We start from the raw sequence: 20683 nt of genomic DNA on the forward strand, positions 1-20683 counted from the left end.
ATCAGGCTTTAGTCAGGTGTGTAAAAATGGTGTTTCATACTGACGTACTGATGAGTTGGGAACACACACATACACACACATTGGCCATAATTTGGTTTGAAATGAAGGGCAGCATAAACACTAGTTCAAAATGAAATGCATGTAGTCTTAATTGCATTAGGAAGGAAATGAAGCAGAGGAGGTAATATAAGGTTTCCCAGAGGAAGACGACAACAGGCGGATGGCCTAACACTCTGTCTCGCTGGTTATTGCTGAATGACGACCTTGCCCACTAAGCGCACAGCTGGTGATGTCATCAGTAGTGGGCATAACATAGCCGACGATGGGAAAGAAGTAAGCCCATCATAATCAGGGGACAGGGCTAATTGTGTAATCAATTCAGAAAGCATATTTGCGTCTATGGTCTGAGTACTCTCTCTGCGCACTATATCTAATGCGGCACTTTAAAGGTCACAGTTGTCTAGAACATCTGCAAATTCAAGTGGTCTGCTGCCATTGCTGCTGTATAGAGCGGAATAATAGAGTCCAGTTTTATGTCTGCAGAACATCTGTTGTATTGCTGAGGCATGAACACTGAGTTTAGGCAGTGGTGGCGGCTCATCCAAAGGGGCAGATGGAGCAGTGGACAGGACAGTTCAATCTAATAAATTTCCACAAACAAAGGAAAACTGTAGGTGCAGGTAGTGTGTCTATAAAGTACAGAACCATTTATAGTGTATGATTCACTGTATGGCCAAAAGTATGTGGACACCTGACCAACATACTCATGTGGTTCTTCTCCAAACTGTTGCCACAAAGTTGGAAGCACAGATTTGTATAGGAGGTCTTTGTATGCTGTAGCATTACCATTTCCCTTTACTGGAACTAAGAGGCCCAAACCTGCTCCAGCATGACAATGCCCCTGTGCACACAAAGCAAGTTCCATGAAGACATGGTTTGCCAAGGCTGGAGTGGAAGAACTCGAGTGTCCTGCACAGAGTCCTGACCTCAAACACAACACTGCACTTAAGTTAGCTAGCTAGTTAGTTTCTAACATCTCAAACAGTAGCTATCTGACTAGCGGCTAATTAAGTAACAATTTATGTTATATAAACATTATATTATGTAAACAAAACCAATAGTGAGGTTTGATAACAAGCCAAATAACATTATAATATGTTGTTATTAAAACCATTACCCAAGTCAGCTAGGTTGTACTAGGCAACATATGTTGCCCAGTACTGAGTTTTGTTATGAAAAATATTAACCATCTTTGTTAGAAAAGCTAACATTAAGACAAAATTTCTGAGCATACTATAAAAATTGGTTGGTTGGAGATACGTATGCAAGACACTATATTTCCACTCTGTAAAAGAATTGGCACATTCTAATTTAGCAACATTTGCTAACCTAACTAGACAGAGCACTGCGCTGAAAGTTAGTGTGGATAATGTTACCTTTCTGGCAGTAGCTAGTACTTGACAAGCAGACAGGGTAACAAATTACATACATGTATTTCAACTATATATGTAATCAAATTAAAACCAAGAGCTAGCACACTAGCTGACATTAAGTCAGTTATTAGATTGTGCAAATAAAACCAGTAGCCAAATGATATAGTTAACATTAAGCCAACTATCATATTTTGTTATTAAAACCATTTTTATTTAAAAACTGTATCAACATTGCCTAAATATTATATCCACCTAATTTTGCAATTATGTTATAAAGAATATGTAGAGATGTGTGTAATAAGTCAATATTTATATCACATTTAGAAATGTCACTTAATTTGCCTTAATAGTAATATATTATGTCATTGTTGCATTGTTAAATCTCATTGGGCAAATAGTGTTGATGAATTTTCTGTAATAGCAGCTTGATTCACATGAACGGAGTAAAAAAAAAATGTGTGTAACTGTTGATTGGTGAAGTTTTCAGTAAAGAGATGTTTATTTAACATTTTTGGAAGGAATCTCCAGTGTCAGCACTGAGGTAAAGTTGTAACTTTATGCTTTCTAGCACAGGAAACTATTCTCTGTAACTATGACAAGCTGAATTGTTTTTGTCTTTAAAAAAGTGATGCTAGGTAGAAAATGAGTTATAACTGTTTGTGTAAGTGATAACAGGAACTATGCTAGCTCATCAGCAGGTAACATGCCTGCTTCAAACTGTGTATGAGAAGATTTATCTTAAAAAAACAAAGACACTAAATTATTAGTTTTGCAGCCTAATGTACAGTATAAGACGATGTACAATGTGTCCCAAAAATATCCATACATAGGGGAAATTAACACTTTTTAGCAAAATGTAACTTTATTTACAAAACATCCCCTACATAATTGCCATTTCTTTGTAAACACACACAGAGTTTCCTCTCTCAACTTGTAACAGTGTTGTGTGTGATGCGCTTGCCATTTTTTCCTGTTAAAGTCCATCGCAACCTTGTGACCGCTTCCCAATCCAGCTATGAGAATGATTTCAATATGTTCTTCTTTTGTCAAAGACATTCATAAAGACTATCTGAAAAAATATATAATATAAACTAAGCATGAAAAATGTTGGAAGACATTTTCCTAAAAGTGTTAATTTCCCCTATGTATGGAGACTTTTGGGACATATTTTAGTACTTACTAAGGCTTTTAATTAGTGAAATAGAAAGTTAAGGATGAAATAAATCTAAATAAAAAAAGGAAAAAAAATTCACTTGCAAAAATTGAAATGGAATTCGTTTAAAAAATGCAGTATAACAATGCTCCCCAACCCCGCAATATCTAACAGTACAAAATTTCATTATCGTCACCTGGAGCTGAGGAGTGCAGACTTGCAAATAGGTTACCTCCCTGAACCAGAGACGGTCAGGATGAAGATAATCTCTGTCACAGGTCACCGTCCTCTCATAAATAAAAGTTAATTGGGGAAAAACAAGGTTTAGCACTGACACTTGCTTAATGTAAAACAACATGAAATGCATTTGTAATCTCAGTCTTGACTTGTGGGACAAAAACAGGCTAGGATGACTGAGGTGTTTCTCAAATGTCATTCATTTCACATAGCTACATCAATCACCCAAATGTTACTACTATTGTAGCAGGAGCTACATTTCAGGGTATAAAAAAACAGTCTTACACATGTAGTCCCAAGGGAAGATTGTTATCTGGAGCAAAGCGCTCAAAATGAAAACATGCCATTATTTATATTCAGAGAGAGTGCTGGATGTCAGATGATGTAAACAGATGTCAGTCATTGTCTGAGAAACCCAGGAAAAACAATACACTTCAAAAAAACGATAATGAATCTAATAGTGGTGCTGAGCTGGACACTTCTTTCTTTCTGTTCGTGACTCATCAAACATGGAGTGCAAACAAATGCAGCGCTGCTTTTCTCCCGAAATCCTCAGAGACAGCAACTTCTCAGGAAAGAACTTTCAAATGTTTTGACATTTAGAGATGATTTTTTTTTCTTGTTTGTTTTTTTTAAGGCCCAATGCTCTGAAGCATGCAGAGGACACAAATGGAAGTGTCAGCTTTCCAATTGCATATATATTTAAAACAAAAAAGAAATTAATGTACTCATTGAACAGCAGTGGAATTCTGAGGAAATGTGAAGCTATCCACTGGCACAGATGAAACAAATAAACATATGAAAGCAATGATACATAGAAGATATGGTACGAGTACATTCTAGCCCACCACCCACTTTGTGTGTGTGTGTGTGTGTGTGTGTGTGTGTGTGTGTGAAGATGCTGATGGGAGAACGGTCACTCCAGCTGTCTTCTGTTGTTGTCAGCACCGGGTAACATGTTTTGTTTTTTGTTTTGTTTTTTTTTACCCAGAAGAGCAACACAAATGACATTGGCATTCAGACACACACCAGGGTTCTGAACGTCTATGGAGCCTTAATGGATCTTCATGATGGCAGTCCGGAGGCGGAGAAGGAGCTGCTGGAAAAATGTCTTTTCTAACAACTGAGTCGTTTTCCATCACAGAGCTAAAATGTGACAGGGTTCCTTCTCTTGAATGCCTTTAAATTCCCTGACAGCTCCCTGACTTTAAACATATTACAATTTCCATCACTCCTCTAAATGCTGCTTCAGTGCTGAAAATCATATGCAGCTTTTTAAGGAATGCCAAAAATAATGATTGTGTCAGCATGAGGCTGAAACATCTAATGACTCTTAAATATGAAATCAGTGAACGCTCCGAGAGCATCGGTTTTCTCAGCGTGATGGGAGATGGGGCACGAATTCTTGTCATTGCGCTTGGTGCATCAGTTCTGCATGGGAAAAGAACACACAGTGATGGCAGCTCATGTGGCAGAGGGAAACTATTTTTTTGTTTTGTAAAAAATGTCAAATTTCCTGAAATTCTAGATGCCCTGGATGTGTTCCCAGCTGGAACACATTGGACTTAGAGATCATTTTGCCACAAAAAAGCTATAAGAGAACTTCCACAGCATTCCAAGTCTTCCCTGAAGGGTGAGAATTTGGATTAGAAAGGAATCCCAATCAGGAGGCATGGACGCACAGCGGGTAGCGTTGCAGCCTCACAGCTCCAGGGTTGCAGGTTCAATCCTGATCTCAGGTTACTGTTTGTGCACTGTTTCTCATGTTCTCCCGGTGTTTGCGTCCGGTTTCTTTCAGGTTCTCCGGTTTCCTCTCACTATCCAAAAACATGCAGATTAGATATGCTAAACTGCCTCTAGGTGTGAATGAGTGTGTGAATGTGTGTGCATGATGGCCTGTGATAGACTGGCATCCCATCCAGGGTGAATACCTGGATATGCCTCCCTGACCAGGATGAAGAGGTTACTGAAGAATGAATGAATAAATGGAATCTCAATCAGGATCAAACCCTTAACCATGGAGCTATCGGGCGGCAACACTACTCACTGTGTCACCATGCCAATATGTTCTGGGGTTCAATCCTGAGCTCAAGTTACTGTCTGGGTGGAGTTTCGCATATTCTACTAATGCATAAATTCCATTTTGCATTCACTGGTGCTATACAACTACCTTTACTGCTGTTCCTGCAACAACACTTTAACTCAAGATCTTTATCATCACGACCAGCCTGAAGTCTCCGTTTCCAAGCATTCAGTCCGAGAAGCCACACTGATTAACATGGGTGCATAATGGACATGGCATGGTGCTCCAGTTCATTTGTTTATCTTCATTAAATGCTTGGTCAGGGTCAGTGTGGTTTATTTTATTTTTATTATTTTGGGAAAGACAACCAACTCCAAGTCCATTAGAAAATATCATGGGCAGAGGAACCCAATCTTTACTGAGGCATCAAAAGGATTTTAAGATACAATCTCCCGACAAAAGCCCAAACACTTCCCTGCTGTGTCACACAGTAGCTCACAAACTGGTTTGAAACAAAGATTTGGAATGAATTCTGACATTTTCAATAATTTCTTTTGTAAGTCAGACACTGATAAGCAATGCAAATCACATATATTTATAAAGCGCATTTAACGACATTAACAAGCTGGCCAAAGTGCTGCACAGTAAAATCTAGCTAATATGAATTTAACTGACAAGGGTTTGATAACTCTTCTCCAAATAGAATTTAAAATGCTTGATAAAATGCAGCATACATTATAAAAATTTAAAAGCATTAAAAAAGATTTAGATTTAGAATCAGCATTAATTTTCTGTGTAAATAATTATGTCAGTGGAAGGTCCTCACAAGGATAGTAAGACTTCTATAATAAGTGAGTTTGAAGTAGTTTCTGAAGTTTCTATTCTCATCTCAGTGCATGAAAATGTGTTGAAATCCTTGTTCAATCTCAAAAAAGCTACAAATGGATAGAGTTTATGTTCGAAAATAAAAACACTTGGTAATTCTCTTGCTTAAACTGTGTCTTAAATGTGTCTTAAAAGGTTTTACACTGTGTATTCAGCTCACCATTTCAACTAGAATAATAGGGATCTTACCCAGAGTGAGAGTCATGGAAAACAAATTGTGTGTGTGTGTGTGTGTGTTGCTTGTCTAGAAAACTCACTGTTACCACCACTGAGTTCTTTGCCAACTGAAAGCCTAATGCATTAGATTTGTAACACACATGTTAACATACTGTAACACCTCAGCTTTAAGAAACTGTAAATATATGTCAACAAAATGTTTTTATTTACTTTTACAAAGTTTTTATTTACTTTTTAATTTTACCTGGGCTATCTTCCTGTGAAGATCATGTTGGAAAGGAGTCAGTTTAACAGACATGGTGGTAAAAACAGTTATTCAGAATCTAAATATTTCTAAAACCTTTCTAGTCATGCATGATTTCCTCACACAGTGATTATTACACTTTGATCTAGTTGTTGGACAGCTACATGATTATAGTAAATAGTGAACTATATTGGAATGGACATAAGCCTAATCAGATAATCCTGCGCAATAGTAGGAATCAAATCTTTAACTGTAATTGACCTTAAAATGCTAGAATTCGACTCAAAATTTCACCATGTGAAGGCCAGGTAATAGTTCTACAGATCTCCTTGCAGCGGTCTCACGTCAATCATCTTTCATCTGGCGCAATCTCTGAATGAAAGAATGTGCTATAGTGTTGCATCTAAACCGAACCCTGGCTCCCACCATGTGCTCCAGCTAGATGTGGGGTTTCATAGACACAGCTGGAGCAATAATGCCAAACCAGATGCACTGGCAGCCTCATTATTGTGCATATGCCAGCTAGCCTCACAGATAAGCTGATAAGGTGACAGCAAACAATGAACAAGTGTCACGAGCAGCGCAGGAGCAGATATCATTCTCGCATGAAAGCAGCAGCGTTGAAGCGCTTACAGCAACCTGGGGTGTGAACACCACCACAGCAGAGGAGAGATGAAACAGGGAGATTCCAGCCAGGAGAAATGGCACATTCTCTTCACGTCATTAGAGCTCCGGCAGCAACCTCCACCGCACAGAACAACCAAGGGTGTATGTGTGTGCAAATGTGTGTGACTGATTAGGGAGACAGAGGAGCAAGAGAAGCTAGTTGATGCCTCTGAGCTCAAAACAAGACGAGACAAGCAAGACAGGCCTCAGTGACGAGGATTTCATGCTCCAAATTTTGATGAGTAAATCGTACGGATCAAGACGGAAGAATGTTAACGGCAATGAATTTTTAAAAAGATGCTGCTGTGAGGAAAGAATACTCTGAATCAATCTAGATGGCCTCGGATGAAGAGCGTTCGACGCCCAAAGTCTACAATGCAACGGCGAAAATGGAAATCGATGAACAATCAAATGTACTCATATGCCAACACAATGAACACGAGTGTGCTCTGCTGTTGAGTGGATTCTAACTGCTCAGTGCAGACTCCCTGTTATTTGTCAAGTGGATGAAAAAATAGATAATAATCAAAAGCTTCTGTGTGATGCTTTTTCCTTACCCAGGCAATGAAAAACTGCAAGTGACTTATGAATTCAAGTGAATTATGAATAATGACAAAAACCGCTTCGATCTCACCTTCTGGAGACTGATTTCATTTCATTCATTCATTCATTCATGTCCAGTAACTGCTTTATCCTGATGTATCTGGAGATTATCCCAGAAACACTGGGCATGAGTTGGGAAGATACCCTGGATGAGATGCCAGTTCAGGCTGACCGGGGCACGTAGAACATCATCAGCGAGCGAGGTCATTAGGTATTCGCAAGTGAGGAGCAGTGAAATGAGTGTACAGAGAAACTGTTGCCTGTGCGAGCAGTTCAGTTGTGTGAGCACTGACCACTGAGATGCAAATGCTTCCTTTAGACAGGGTCCACTTTTTGCTCGCAAGTCAAGGTGAAATTCTTGCAATGACTGCTTAATACTAAGTAATTACTCATTTCTGTTTCAGTATTGGTATTGGTATTCATGAGCACTGAGTAATATGTACTCATACTCAGTCTGAAGAAATGACATTCATGCATTCCAACTAAAATATTTATGAAAATATATATATATTTTAGCCATAACACTAATAGATTCACAGGGCAGCACTAATAAAGAGTAGCACAGCAGATGACAAGGACAAGCAGTTGTGTAAATGAGCTCCTTGCAGATTTGAAATTGACTGTCAGCAAGCAGATCAGGTGCCCTTTTGACTCATGAGAGCTTTGTATTTAGCTTCATTGATTAATGGGCACTAAGCAGCGTCACCGTACAACAAGAGCTCATAATGTCATTCCGGGCACTGTGTTGAAAGCAAATATAGCCTTAAAGGCCACCCAACATATGGTCACACTCCTATACACATACACATAAACACACACGTGATGTTCTCCAAGGACAGGAGTGAGTCATAGATCATGTGAAATTGCTAAGATTTGTAGATTAGGACACTGACCTTGGCTGCAACCCTCTCACTCGAACTGATGACAGGCAGCCTGTCAGAAAAGCTCAAAGATCAGAAAGCGTGCACTTTTTATTTACTATGCATTAAACACGCAGACAGATGCGAGCACCATAACAAGCAGAGCCGCAGGTTTTACAAGCTGCCTCCAGATAGGTAAATATAGAGGGGGATTAGGTGTAAAATCGTTAGCCATGTTCGGTTTGTAAATGAGGCGGATTACATTGCAATCGAGCACCCACGGCATCTTCAAAAAACAAATCGCGTACGTCAGGTGGATGCCTGTGGAGAGGAAAACGGATTGCGCCTTTGTGATATTCACAATCATGATAAGATCTTGCCAACAGAGGGAAGCAGCTGCATACTTCAGAAAAAAAGGAAGTTCACAATCAGATTATGGTAAATGAGCATGTGTCTGTTTTTCACTGCTGTAGATGTATGGGGACAACAGAGATGAAGATGAAGGGAGAGGGTAGGAAGGAAGGAGTGAGCAATGACTGATAGGGAGAAAAGGAAATAAAAGGAGAAAGAAAAATGAAGTATGGCAGTTTGCTTTTTGCTTTCTGTCCCCTAATACCAAGGCCATTTCAATGACATGACAATAGCTCTCCAAAGCTTATTTTAAATTCTTAGTTATATATATATGTTGTATGTATATATATATATATATATATATATATATATATATATATATATATATATATATACATACAGCATTATATATATATATATATATATATATATATATATATATATATATATATATACACACTATATTACCAAATGTATTCGGTCACCCATCCAAATGATCAGAATCATCTAATCACTTGGCCTGGCCACAGGTGTATAAAATCAAGCACTTAGGCATGCAGACTGTTTTTACAAACATTTGTGAAAGAATGGGCCGCTCTCAGGAGCTCAGTGAATTCCAGCGTGGAACTGTCATAGGATGCCACCTGTGCAACAAATCCAGTCGTGAAATTTCCTCGCTCCTAAATATTCCACAGTCAACTGTCAGCTTTATCATAACAAAATGGAAGAGTTTGGGAACAACAGCAACTCAGCCACGAAGTGGTAGGCCACGTAAACTGACGGAGAGGGGTCAGCGGATGCTGAAGCGCATAGTGCAAAGAGGTCGTCGACTTTCTTCACAGTCAATTGCTACAGAGCTCCAAACTTCATGTGACCTTCAGATTAGCCCAAGTACAGTACGCAGAGAGCTTCGTGGAATGGGTTTCCATGGCCGAGCAGCTGCATCCAAGCCACACATCACCAAGTGCAATGCAAAGCGTCGGATGCAGTGGAGTAAAGCACGCCACCACTGGACTCTAGAGCAGTGGAGACGCGTTCTCTGGAGTGATGAATCATGCTTTTCCATCTGGCAATCTGATGGACGAGTCTGGGTTTGGAGGTTGTCAGGAGAACGGTACATTTCGGACTGCATTGTGCCAAGTGTGAAATTTGGTGGAGGAGGAATTATGGTGTCGGGTTGTTTTTCAGGAGTTGGGCTTGGCCCCTTAGTTCCAGTGAAAGGAACTTTGAATGCTTCAGGATACCAAAACATTTTGGACAATTCCATGCTCCCAACCTTGTGGGAACAGTTTGGAGCGGGCCCCTTCGTCTTCCTACATGACTGTGCACCAGTGCACAAAGCAAGGTCCATAAAGACATGGATGACAGAGTCTGGTGTGGATGAACTTGACTGGCCTGCACAGAGTCCTGACCTGAACCCGATAGAACACCTTTGGGATGAATTAGAGCGGAGACTGAGAGCCAGGCCTTCTCGACCAACATCAGTGTGTGACCTCACCGATGTGCTTTTGGAAGAATGGTCAAAAATTCCTATAAACACACTCCTCAACCTTGTGGACAGCCTTCCCAGAAGAGTTGAAGCTGTAATAGCTGCAAAAGGTGGACCGACATCATATTGAACCCTATGGGTTAGGAATGGGATGGCACTTAAGTTCATATGTGAGTCAAGGCAGGTGACCGAATACTTTTGGTAATATAGTGTATATATATATTATATTATGTGTATATATATATATATATATATATATATATATATATATATATATATATATATATATATATATATATATATATAATGTTGTATGTATACAGGTCAAGCTTCAGTTAATGTTCAAATCAAACATCAGAATAGGGAAAAAATGTGATCCCAGTGACTTTGAACATGACATGTTTGTTGCTGCCAGATGGGCTGGTTTGAGTACTTCAGAAACTGCAGCTCTCCTGGGATTTTCAGGCACAACAGTCTCTGGAGTTTACACAAAATGGTGTGAAACATACAAAACATCCAGTGAGAGGCACTTCTGTGGGTGGAAATGCCATGGTGAAGAGAGAGGTCAGAGCAGATTGGCCAGACTAGTTCAAGCTGATAGGAAGGCTACAGTAACTCAAATCACTATTCTAATTCCAAATGTGCTGAGCAGAAAAGCATTTCAGAACACAACATATGTCACACCTTGAGCCCACTTGCCTCAAAAATCAATGTGCATTCCGTAAAGCTTTTCTGCTCACCATGGTGGTAAACAGTGGTCATTTGAGTAATTGTAGCCTTGTCACAATTAACACTAAATAACAAGCAATGTGATAGAAGCAACAAGGAAATAAACATAGGCAAAAAGTTTTAAAACTGCACTGTCTTTCCCAGTATACTATTTTGTTTGTGTAATTCTAACTCAGTCGTGTAACATGTCATTTGCTGTGTTTTAAATGGTCAAGAACTGCCATTGCAGCTAAGGGCAAATTAATGCATTGCCCTATCAGTCAGCATTTTTTTGGGGGAGGTGGAAGGAAACTGGAAAGCTGGAGCAAACCTACATGGACATAAGGAAAACGTACAAAACTCCAAACAGACAGTAATCTGAGCGCAGCATCAAACCTGAGCATCCTGGAGCTGTGAGGCAGTGATGCTACCACTGTACCACCATGCCAACCTTTTCACAATCATAAAAGCAAATAAATTATTGTAATTTATGCAATAGTAGAAAAAGATCATTAATAATATATTTTTTATATCAAGCATGATATTTTTTAATTCATTGTTTGGTCCAAAGTGCTATGAATTTCAGTTTTGGCCAGTTACCATTTTGTTGTATCACTAGGTAAAGCTCATAGTCAATAATGATGTCTGTGAAAACCTGAATTTTTGAAAAATTTTTCGCATTGTGCATTTTAACCAAAGACTACCTCTCTACAATCACTTCTGATCAGCGCAGGAAGAAGCGGTGGTTATGTGTTTGACCTGTATTCATCAAGAAAACTCCCCCACTCTCCAAGTAGCAAAGATGGCCTTGTGTGCTGCCTGTATGTGACTCTCTGTTAAACAGCTCTGCTCCCCTACACTGCTGACATTTTCATTTTCCTTAACTGTTCAAAAAAGGAAAAAAAATGAATTAGAAACATTCACATATTATTTTACATGGCAGGGCAAGTCTAAGTGAAGTCCAGAACCTCATCATAGACACCTGCTCATGCTTCACTGCCTCATCTGTGATACACACAAGCCAAAGCTGCACTGCCCCTCTAGTGGACCAGAGCAGTGATTAATCGCTACCCCCATAATCATGCCCAAAGGTCTCATTTTAATTAAAAACAAAAGTCCTGCTTTCATTATTCCAGGTAAATTGGATGTTGATAAGGACCTTCTTCACCCCACTCCCCTACTCCTTATGCCTGCTAATTTTCTACCACATTCTTACATGATAGACAGTCTTTTTTCATTTTTCTAACAGCTAAATTACACTATGCCCACATCTTACTGTAACCATGAAGAAATACTGGGCTGTAATGTTCAGTTACACTACATCACTGTTGTATTCTCAAATCTAATTGGTTAGAAGGTGCAGCTCTGACAACAGCACCAACTGCAAGGTTTATATTAAAGCACTCTTTCTAATATGCTCTTGTTTCTATAGTAACAATGTATGGCAGACAGCCCCCATAATCTACAGCTAATAATAAACATACATATATAATATATGTGTTGTTGTTTAACAAAGTAAAACATAAAATCATTGATATGGTGAAGCTTTCTGTAAGGAGATTTTTTTTTAGTTTATTTATTTTTGGAAGGAGTCACCAGTGTCAGTCGGTAAGTCTTCCACAACGGGAAAGCTTTTTGGTGTCTCGGAAACATGATACAGTGGTTTTTTTTTTTGTTGTTGTTTTTTTTGTCTTATCAACCCTCCTGAGAGAAAAAAAATAGAACAACTGTTTATAGTAGCTGTAATAACATAAGTGATAACAGGAACTAAGTTGTTTTATAAACATTCCACAATGTTAAATGTAAGAAATATGACATATTCTTTAATAAATAAAAAATCATTTGCAAATTGCTGTGGAAGAAGGAAAGCAAAACCTTTTGGGACATGTTGTTATTGGAAAATAAGAAACTGAAATGGTAACGGCATCACGTCACTGATTAACAGATGAAAAGATTAACAGAATATCTTATCATGTTTTATTCTTTACTTAAGGCTTGAGAGCAGATGTTAAATTCTGTCAGTAGACATTTATGTCCACCACATTTTTGTAGAAGTTTTACAATGTTAACAATCTTTTAATAGAAATGTTTTGTGGAATTTTTCAGTCAAAAGTATTTGTAAATTAACTTCTACCAAAGAACCTTAGTGGAAGTAACCGGAACGTCTTTGTATTGAGGTAGAAAGTGTTGGATGAAGCTACAAAAAACAGCTTTAGATACACTGTGTCTCACATCTGTCTCATCCTGTGACATTTATTGTTAAAGTCATTAGAGTATCCAAGTGGAAATTGTCTTTCCTCTTTTCTCTTATAGTGCAGCCAAATGTCCAAAGATGTCATGTACAGTATTCCTATCATCCCCTATTCCCAATTCTTATCACAGTATTCCAGTTAAATACATCCACCCCTTCACGCACACACTAGATGGCTTCATGCACACCAGAAGAGCTCGACAGGTAAGCCTAAACAGTGTCCAGAGGCTTGTTTGCTTGGTAAACACAGGAGCTGATACTTCAGCACAAATGGCTAATCCACATGCGCAATGGCTTCGAGATAGACAAGAGTGATGTGATGGGGTGAAGCATTAGTAAGTGCATTATGTCTGACTGTGTGAATGATCTGGTGTCCACTTGTCCACTTCTATCCATTACTCTACAATAAAGGGGACAGGAGGTTGAATTATTATATACATTAAATAACTTAAAAATTACACTTCAAATAAATTTACACTTTTGCCAATGTGCATTTTTTGTTTGTTTAAAAAAATACAATTCAAAATTACAGGTTACAGCTTTTATATTGATATGGTTTAGAAACCTATATACAAATCTAAAAACTTAAAATCTCAAATTTATGAAATATGGCAAAAGTTTTTAGGTTCTACTGAAATAGGTAAAATCTTCTTATTACTTCCTAGTAACTTATTATTTTGACTTAGTACTTCATTATTTCAAGATATTATTACATTCATTTGAATTAGAAACTCATTATATTGACTTGATATTTTAACTTAGTTATTACATTATATCATTTAATAATTTTCACTCATTATTCTGACTTAGTAAGTTGTTAATACAATATATTATTTCATTATTCTGATTTTGACCTAGTAACTCATTATTTTGACTTCATCCTGTAGACTACATTAACTGAGGAAAATGCAGAATTTTACAGTATTTCCCCCTCTTGCATAGTGTTTTTTATTTATTAAAATATATCATTTGAGTGACATGACATGACATGTTGATATAATTTATACATAAACCTGGCCTAAGATTTTCGATTAACTCAAATGCACTATGTAACCACATCCAGAGTAATAAAACTACAACGAATTTCGAGGGCAAAGTGTCCATCACATGGTCTCTTCAATAATGACTGTTTAGTAGTATCCATAAAGTAACTGTTTTTCAACGCTTCAATTCAGAATTACTCTACAAATGCCTGCTATGAGTGTTCTCAGGTTGAAATTCACTAAGTAGGCGTCTTGACTTCAAGATGGACCTTGCCATACATTTTTCTAGCTGTTAGCATACAGAAATACCATTAGGCCAAACTGCAGCCTTGGGTCTAATACCTATTAAGAAAAAAGCTAGTACACTGAAACTCTGGAAACAGCCAATTAATGTGCTAATCTGCTCTAACTACATATACTTAGAGGGAAAAACTAATCCTTCAAACCTCTTCTCAATGCAGGCTTTTATTTAAATGTACCATATTTTCTAGACTATAGGGCATAATGCAATTTGACAAATATAATTTTTTCATTAGCATAAATGCCCATTTGTTAGTCTTTTATTCAGTACTGCATGACTGTTTATCAGCAATAAATACAGTGAAATCTTTGACTTTAATAATTAACACACTTACAAACAAAAGCACAGTTGTTGTGCCAAACTGCAGACAAATTGAACCAGGAGACAGGCGACTATGAGTTGTGCTAACTGAGAAGCACTTGAGAATCTTGACTTCCTGAGTGGTAATTACAATTTGGAGAGCTATTCAAATGGATTTTTTCTCCTTGGAGGTCGGAAACTTCTGAATGCATCGTTAGTCTATAAGTCCTTCTCCGTAATACTTTTACCTAAACAACATTTACAGCTTAAAACAGCAATTTTAATGTCTGACATAGAACATATTGCTACTCTGAAACAAAATTCAGTTCCTGTTTAATTTTTCATACACAATTAGGTCTATGTGACGCAGAGAGAAAAATACATACATCATGCACAGAGTAGCCCACTTTGGAGTATAATATATACTGAACACTACTGACCAGGATAAAAACGTTTCTAAGTCTCAGTACCAGCATTTTTTACCATACTGTATATGTAACAAAAATATTGTTTATTGTAATACAGTAACTATAAGTTACTCAAGAGTAGTAAACAATAATTAACTAAACAAGTCAATATTTGGTGTGACAACCCACCAGTGGTTTATGTTTTTTTGTGTGAAATGTGGTCTGTTATGTAATATGTTGCTTTCTTTACTGACATACAAACATTTTTTCTGTAACATTTAATTATGTGTTGGAAAAATAATGTTGGGAAATATAAAATGTTTTTGTACTGACTCTGTTATGCAGAAGTTATCTGTAATGCAGATTTTTTTTTAGAGACACATAAACTAAACTAATAAGGAACCCCAAAGAAATCAGTAGTCTCCCAAAGAAATTAATAATTACAATTAGAATTTGACATGGCATTAATCCGAAACCCAGGATCGATATCATGCAGATACCAGCAAATATAGCTGGATCAGATATTAAAAGAAAAAAAGACCTAATTCACTCCGATCCTATAACAACTGGAAAAGATTGGAACTGGATTTGGAAAATGTTTTTTTTGGAAACTGGAAATTTTGTTAGGATTTATTATATTTATACTTTATTGTATTTATTATAATTCTCATGTAAGTGAGAAGGTTTTATGTAAGTCAAGTTTTTAGCCATGTATTTTTTTCCTGTATTTCTTTAAGTGAAGTGTTTCCAAATAAATATTTAAAGGATCTAATCTGAAAGCTTTTTAAACAAATGTTGGATGGGTATCGGTATCAGCTGATACTTAAGTTTTGAGAATTGGTATTGTTATTAGAAAGAGTTAATGAGTCATCTTTATAAATATGTAATTGAATAAAAGGAAATTCAAATCTTACAGTTTAAAATACATAATAATTTATTCTGAGCATATAATATATTGTATTCCAACATAATCAATAATTTAACATGGCCCCCAATATAAATAGACCTGAAAATTTTATTCTATTGCATTATTATATTATTTATACTCTTAAAAAATAATATACTAGCATACTTATCTTTAAGTGGACATGCTAGTATTGCAAAAGTAAACTGTAAGTACAGTTAACACTTAGTGTACTTCTTTTCAATGCAGGAGGCATTAGCATACATGTAATAAATGTATACAATTATTTCTGTATACTCAAATAACCTTTCTGTAAGGGTATTGATTTCTAAACATATCCTACACTCAGGGGGAATTACTGCCCAGAAATTACAGTGTCTAATTACAGATCATATTTTACAGATCATATTTTCACTCTATTATACAATATTAAATGTGAAATGGTGTATGTCAAGCATCACCTGGATGAGTAAATATCATTTTTAGATTTGTGATACTGTAATAACAAAGACTCTGCTGCATGATATGAATGAGATGAAGAATTAGTGTGAAGTCTTTGAGAGCAGAACCGATAGCACAAGATTAGAGAGCACGTGAGGCGCACCCGGAAGCGAATTCTGCAGTGACATCCGTAGGAGGCTTTACGAAAGTGTCCGATCTTGTGCACCTGCAAACAACACTGCAGCAGCATGTTCGACAGGAGAAAAGAATTGCATGCTCCCCACAATCAAATTCAATTGATGAAAATCTGACCTTTCCCTCAGAAAGCAGCAGTAGTGGAACATTACAAACACCACAGTGTGACCAAGCATCTCAGTCCTCACCAAAAGATGTCTGATTGCGTGCCCAATCAATGCTAATCCCAACCATGGATTTCCCAATCTGTCTGTTTTTCGAGACCTAATATTCTCATGCAGTGCCTGAAAACAATGTCCAGCATACACAAGAAGCAAGAAAAAAGTAGCATTCTTACCTGGTTCAGTAACACCTATAAAAAAAAAAAAGAGAGAAGAAGAAAATTCACAGAGTCAGGAACATGTCACCTTCTTCTTTCCACAAAGCAGGAAAATATCAGGTGTTAATTCAGACATGTTCACATCTTTAGATTACTTTCTCACACACTTGCCAAATTCCCAGACAGAAATGACATTGCAATTTGTGACAGAAGGAGGTCATTAATGCCGGGATGTTGTTCTGTGAAGCCTAAATCTTTTTTGTGATGCAAAATATGGTAGCGTTCACCTACAGGTCTGTGAAGAATTCAGTCGTTGTGGATTATGAGTCTTATTCCTCAATTTAAAAAAGCAAACATCAACATCACATAGGTCTATATGTCATATGTTTACAACCTGACAAAGTGCCTGTAAGTTAGGACAGCTCTATTACTCTGTTGCGCTGAAATCTTGTCTGCCCTTGTTTGGTTGGTTGTTCTTCCATTCATTCATATGTCTTTGTTGCTTCATTCATTCATTTGTTTGTCTTTGTCTATCTGACTTTGTTTGATTGGTTGTTCCTTCATTCATTTGTTCTTTTGTCTTTCATTGTTTGTTGCTTTGTTCATTCTTTTGTTTGTCTGTCTTAGTTTGTTTGTTTGTTTCTTCATTCATCTCTCTGTTTTAGTTTGTTTGTTTATACCTTTGTTCATCAGTCTGTCTTTGTTTCTTTGGTCATTCCTTCATTCATCTGTCTGTCTTAGTTTGTTTGTCTCTTTGTTAGTTTGTATGTTTGTTTCTGCATTTGTTCCTTCAATCATTTGAATTTTGTTATTGTATTTTTTAAACAATGAATTTCAACCAATCATTTTTCAATTTCAACTAATTGATTAATTGAAAAAAGAGAAATAGAGAATTTTTTTCTGTTGAATAATAGTAGAGAAATATAAAGCTCATCTGGCAAACATTTCAGCACATTAAGCTCTTCAGTGCTGCACAGGAGTGTGGAATAAGCGAGGCCAATTACAGGAAGTCACATTATATAAAGCAGCCTTGATTGTGTGTCGAAGCTGAGAATGAAGGACAAGAGAAAAAAGGACACTGAATTGTAAAACCCCATCTGATAAAATTGCAGCAGCAAACGTCTTAAAAAAAGCCATTTCTGCTGTTCCTATTTCCTTTTTACAAAAATAGAGCAAAAATCAGTTTTCTGAAGATATTTGTTAAATAAAGACAATCTTTAGTCTTTTACTACCTTTATTTACTACTTTTAGTCTGTTTAGAAAAAAAATCAATATATGCTGCGTTTCATTACTTTACTCACATCAGTGTGCCTGGGATTTTTTTACCTGTTTTTTTTTTTTTTATATATATTATAATTGTTTATTTTTGTATTGACTCTAAAATTGCACTTCAGAAACACTGCTATGTGCCAAGACTTCATTGGTTCCTGAGCAAAGGCATTTTGCTCTTTCATGTTATTTGTGTGTTTTTTTTTTTTAAATATATAAAACAAAGGATATTACTATTAAACAGGGAATGACTGCTCGATGGTCAATCTGTAGGCAGTGAATAAAGGCGAGTATGAAGTAGGGATGCATAGACTACTTGACGAAAAAAACAGTGAAGCAGAGGGTAAGGAAATGCAGGCAGACAGTAAAGAAATCAGACTAAATATACCTTTTTAGTCTGAAATATTTCCGATGAGATGAAGCCAAACTTACAGTCAACTACAGAAGACTACACTGGTAAAATCTTTTTTTTTTTTTTTTAATTTTATTTTGATTTAATGGAGCATTAACACTTTAAAACTCCTGTAGTTATTTTTGTTGTCCTTTGAAGCTAAATAAAATTAAAATACATCTTTACAATGTGGCAGAGTGAATTCCTTCATGACCAGCACTGTGTGAGCTTTCAGAGCCACGGGTTGCAGATCACTACTCAGTCCCATTCAGCTAGTTTAGAGTCAGTTCAACAGCACACATGGTGGTAAAACCTCACAGACACTGCTGTGCATATGGCATCCTCCATCCATCATTAAGCTACAAGAAGCTTCCACTCTTCCATTTACGCTGAGCTGCCAGTTCATCCTTAAGTAGTACTTTCTTAAATAATTTGATACAGATATTAATTATATTGAACATTTACTGCACAGATCTATTTACTTTCATCATTAACAGTGTATTAACGTGTCCCTGTAGGAGTAGTGGTCCGGCCTAGGTTCGATTCCCAGCCAGGGAACCAACCCCAGCGTGCAACAGTGCGCTCTCAGTGCCGGTCCAAACCCAAATTTGGGAGGGTTGTGTCAGGAAGGGCATCCGGCGTAAAAACTGTGCCAAATCAAATACGCAAATCAATGATCTGCTGTGGCGACCCCTAACGGGAGCAGCCAAAAGAGGAACAACATTAACAGTGTATCCTAAAAAACACTGAAGTTGCAATCAGCTTTTGATTTAACTATGGAAAATATGACTAGTCAACAACTTGAATTATTGGTCTACTAGTAAAAACTAGTAGTTGCCCAACCCCTAGCATGAAGATTAACCAAGTTTTCATGGTTATATATTACATACAGTCAGGTCCATAAATATTTGGACATTGACAATGGTATTGTTATTTTAGCTGTCTACCACAGTATATAGGAGTTGAAACAGAATAATTAATATGGGCTCAAAGTGTAGACTTTCAGCTTCAATTTGAGGGTATCTGTATCCAAATTGGGTGCCGATACCCTAAAATTATTATTTCACTTACAAGTAAGCAGAGAAAAGGTCTAGAGTTGATTTCAAGTGTTGCACTTGCATTTAGAAGCTGTTGCTGTTAACTCTTAATATGAAATCAAAAGAGCTGTCACTGTCAGTGACGCAAGCTATTAACAGGCTGAAAAATCAAAACAAACCCATCAGAGAGACAACACAAACAACAGGTGTGGCCAACTCAACATGAAAAGACCTGGAGGACCACAGAAAACAAGTGTGGTAGATGACAGAAGAATTCTTTCCCTGGTGAAAAAATCCCCTTCATAACAGTTGGCCAGATCAACACCCAGATCAACACCCCAAGGAGGTAGGCATATCTAAGTCAAAGTCAACAATCAAGAGAAGTTTTCACCAGAGTAAATACAGAGGGTTTACCACAATGTGAACCATTGGTAAGCCTCAAAAACAGGAAGACCAGATTAGTGTTTGCCAAAAAAGCATCTAAAAAGCCCATACATTGTGGGACAGCATCCTATGGACAGATAAGACAAAGATCAACTTGTACGAGTATGACTGGAAGAGAAGAGTTTGAAGAAGAGAAGGAACTGCTCATGATCTGAAGCATACCACCACATATCATGGTATGGGCATGTATGGCTGCCAATGGAACTGGTTCCTTTGTATTTATTGATGATGTAACTGCTGACAAAAGCAGCAGGATGAATTCTGAAGCGTATAGGGCTATATTATCTGCTCAAATTCAGCCAAATGCTTCAAAACTCATTGCACAGCACTTCACAGTTCAGAGGGACAATGACCTGAGGCGTACTTCAAAACCAAACCAAGAATATTTAAAGGCAAAGAAGTGGAATGTTCTGCGATGGTCAAGTCAATTACTTGACCTGAATCCAATTGAGAATGGCTCTCACTTGCTGAAGGCAAAGCGCCCCATGAACAACCAGCAACCAAAGACAGCTGCATTAAATCCCTGGCAGAGCATCATCAAGGAAGAAACTTATTTTCTGACTAATAATGGCTTGCTTCACGGGCAGTGACAGCACTTTGCACTTAATATAG

The 20683-nt window shown here is 37.3% G+C and overlaps 1 protein-coding gene across 14 annotated transcripts in view; it reads right to left on the reverse strand.

The window, feature by feature from the left end:
* The window catches only part of nrxn2a (neurexin 2a), a 342233-nt gene that overhangs the window by 215260 nt on the left and 106290 nt on the right, over positions 1 to 20683 (reverse strand). For 11 of the 14 annotated variants that reach the window (XM_026938618.3, XM_034311204.2, XM_034311203.2 and 8 more), the window contains one exon: positions 16949 to 16963. The exons of the other annotated variants lie outside the window; for them this stretch is intronic. In XM_026938618.3, coding sequence (XP_026794419.3) covers positions 16949 to 16963 — 15 coding nt within the window. The remainder of the gene's footprint in view (positions 1 to 16948; positions 16964 to 20683) is intronic. 14 annotated transcript variants of the gene reach the window in all.

Source organism: Pangasianodon hypophthalmus, chromosome 15, assembly GCF_027358585.1.
Source record: "Pangasianodon hypophthalmus isolate fPanHyp1 chromosome 15, fPanHyp1.pri, whole genome shotgun sequence".
NCBI classification, from domain to species: Eukaryota; Metazoa; Chordata; class Actinopteri; order Siluriformes; family Pangasiidae; genus Pangasianodon; species Pangasianodon hypophthalmus.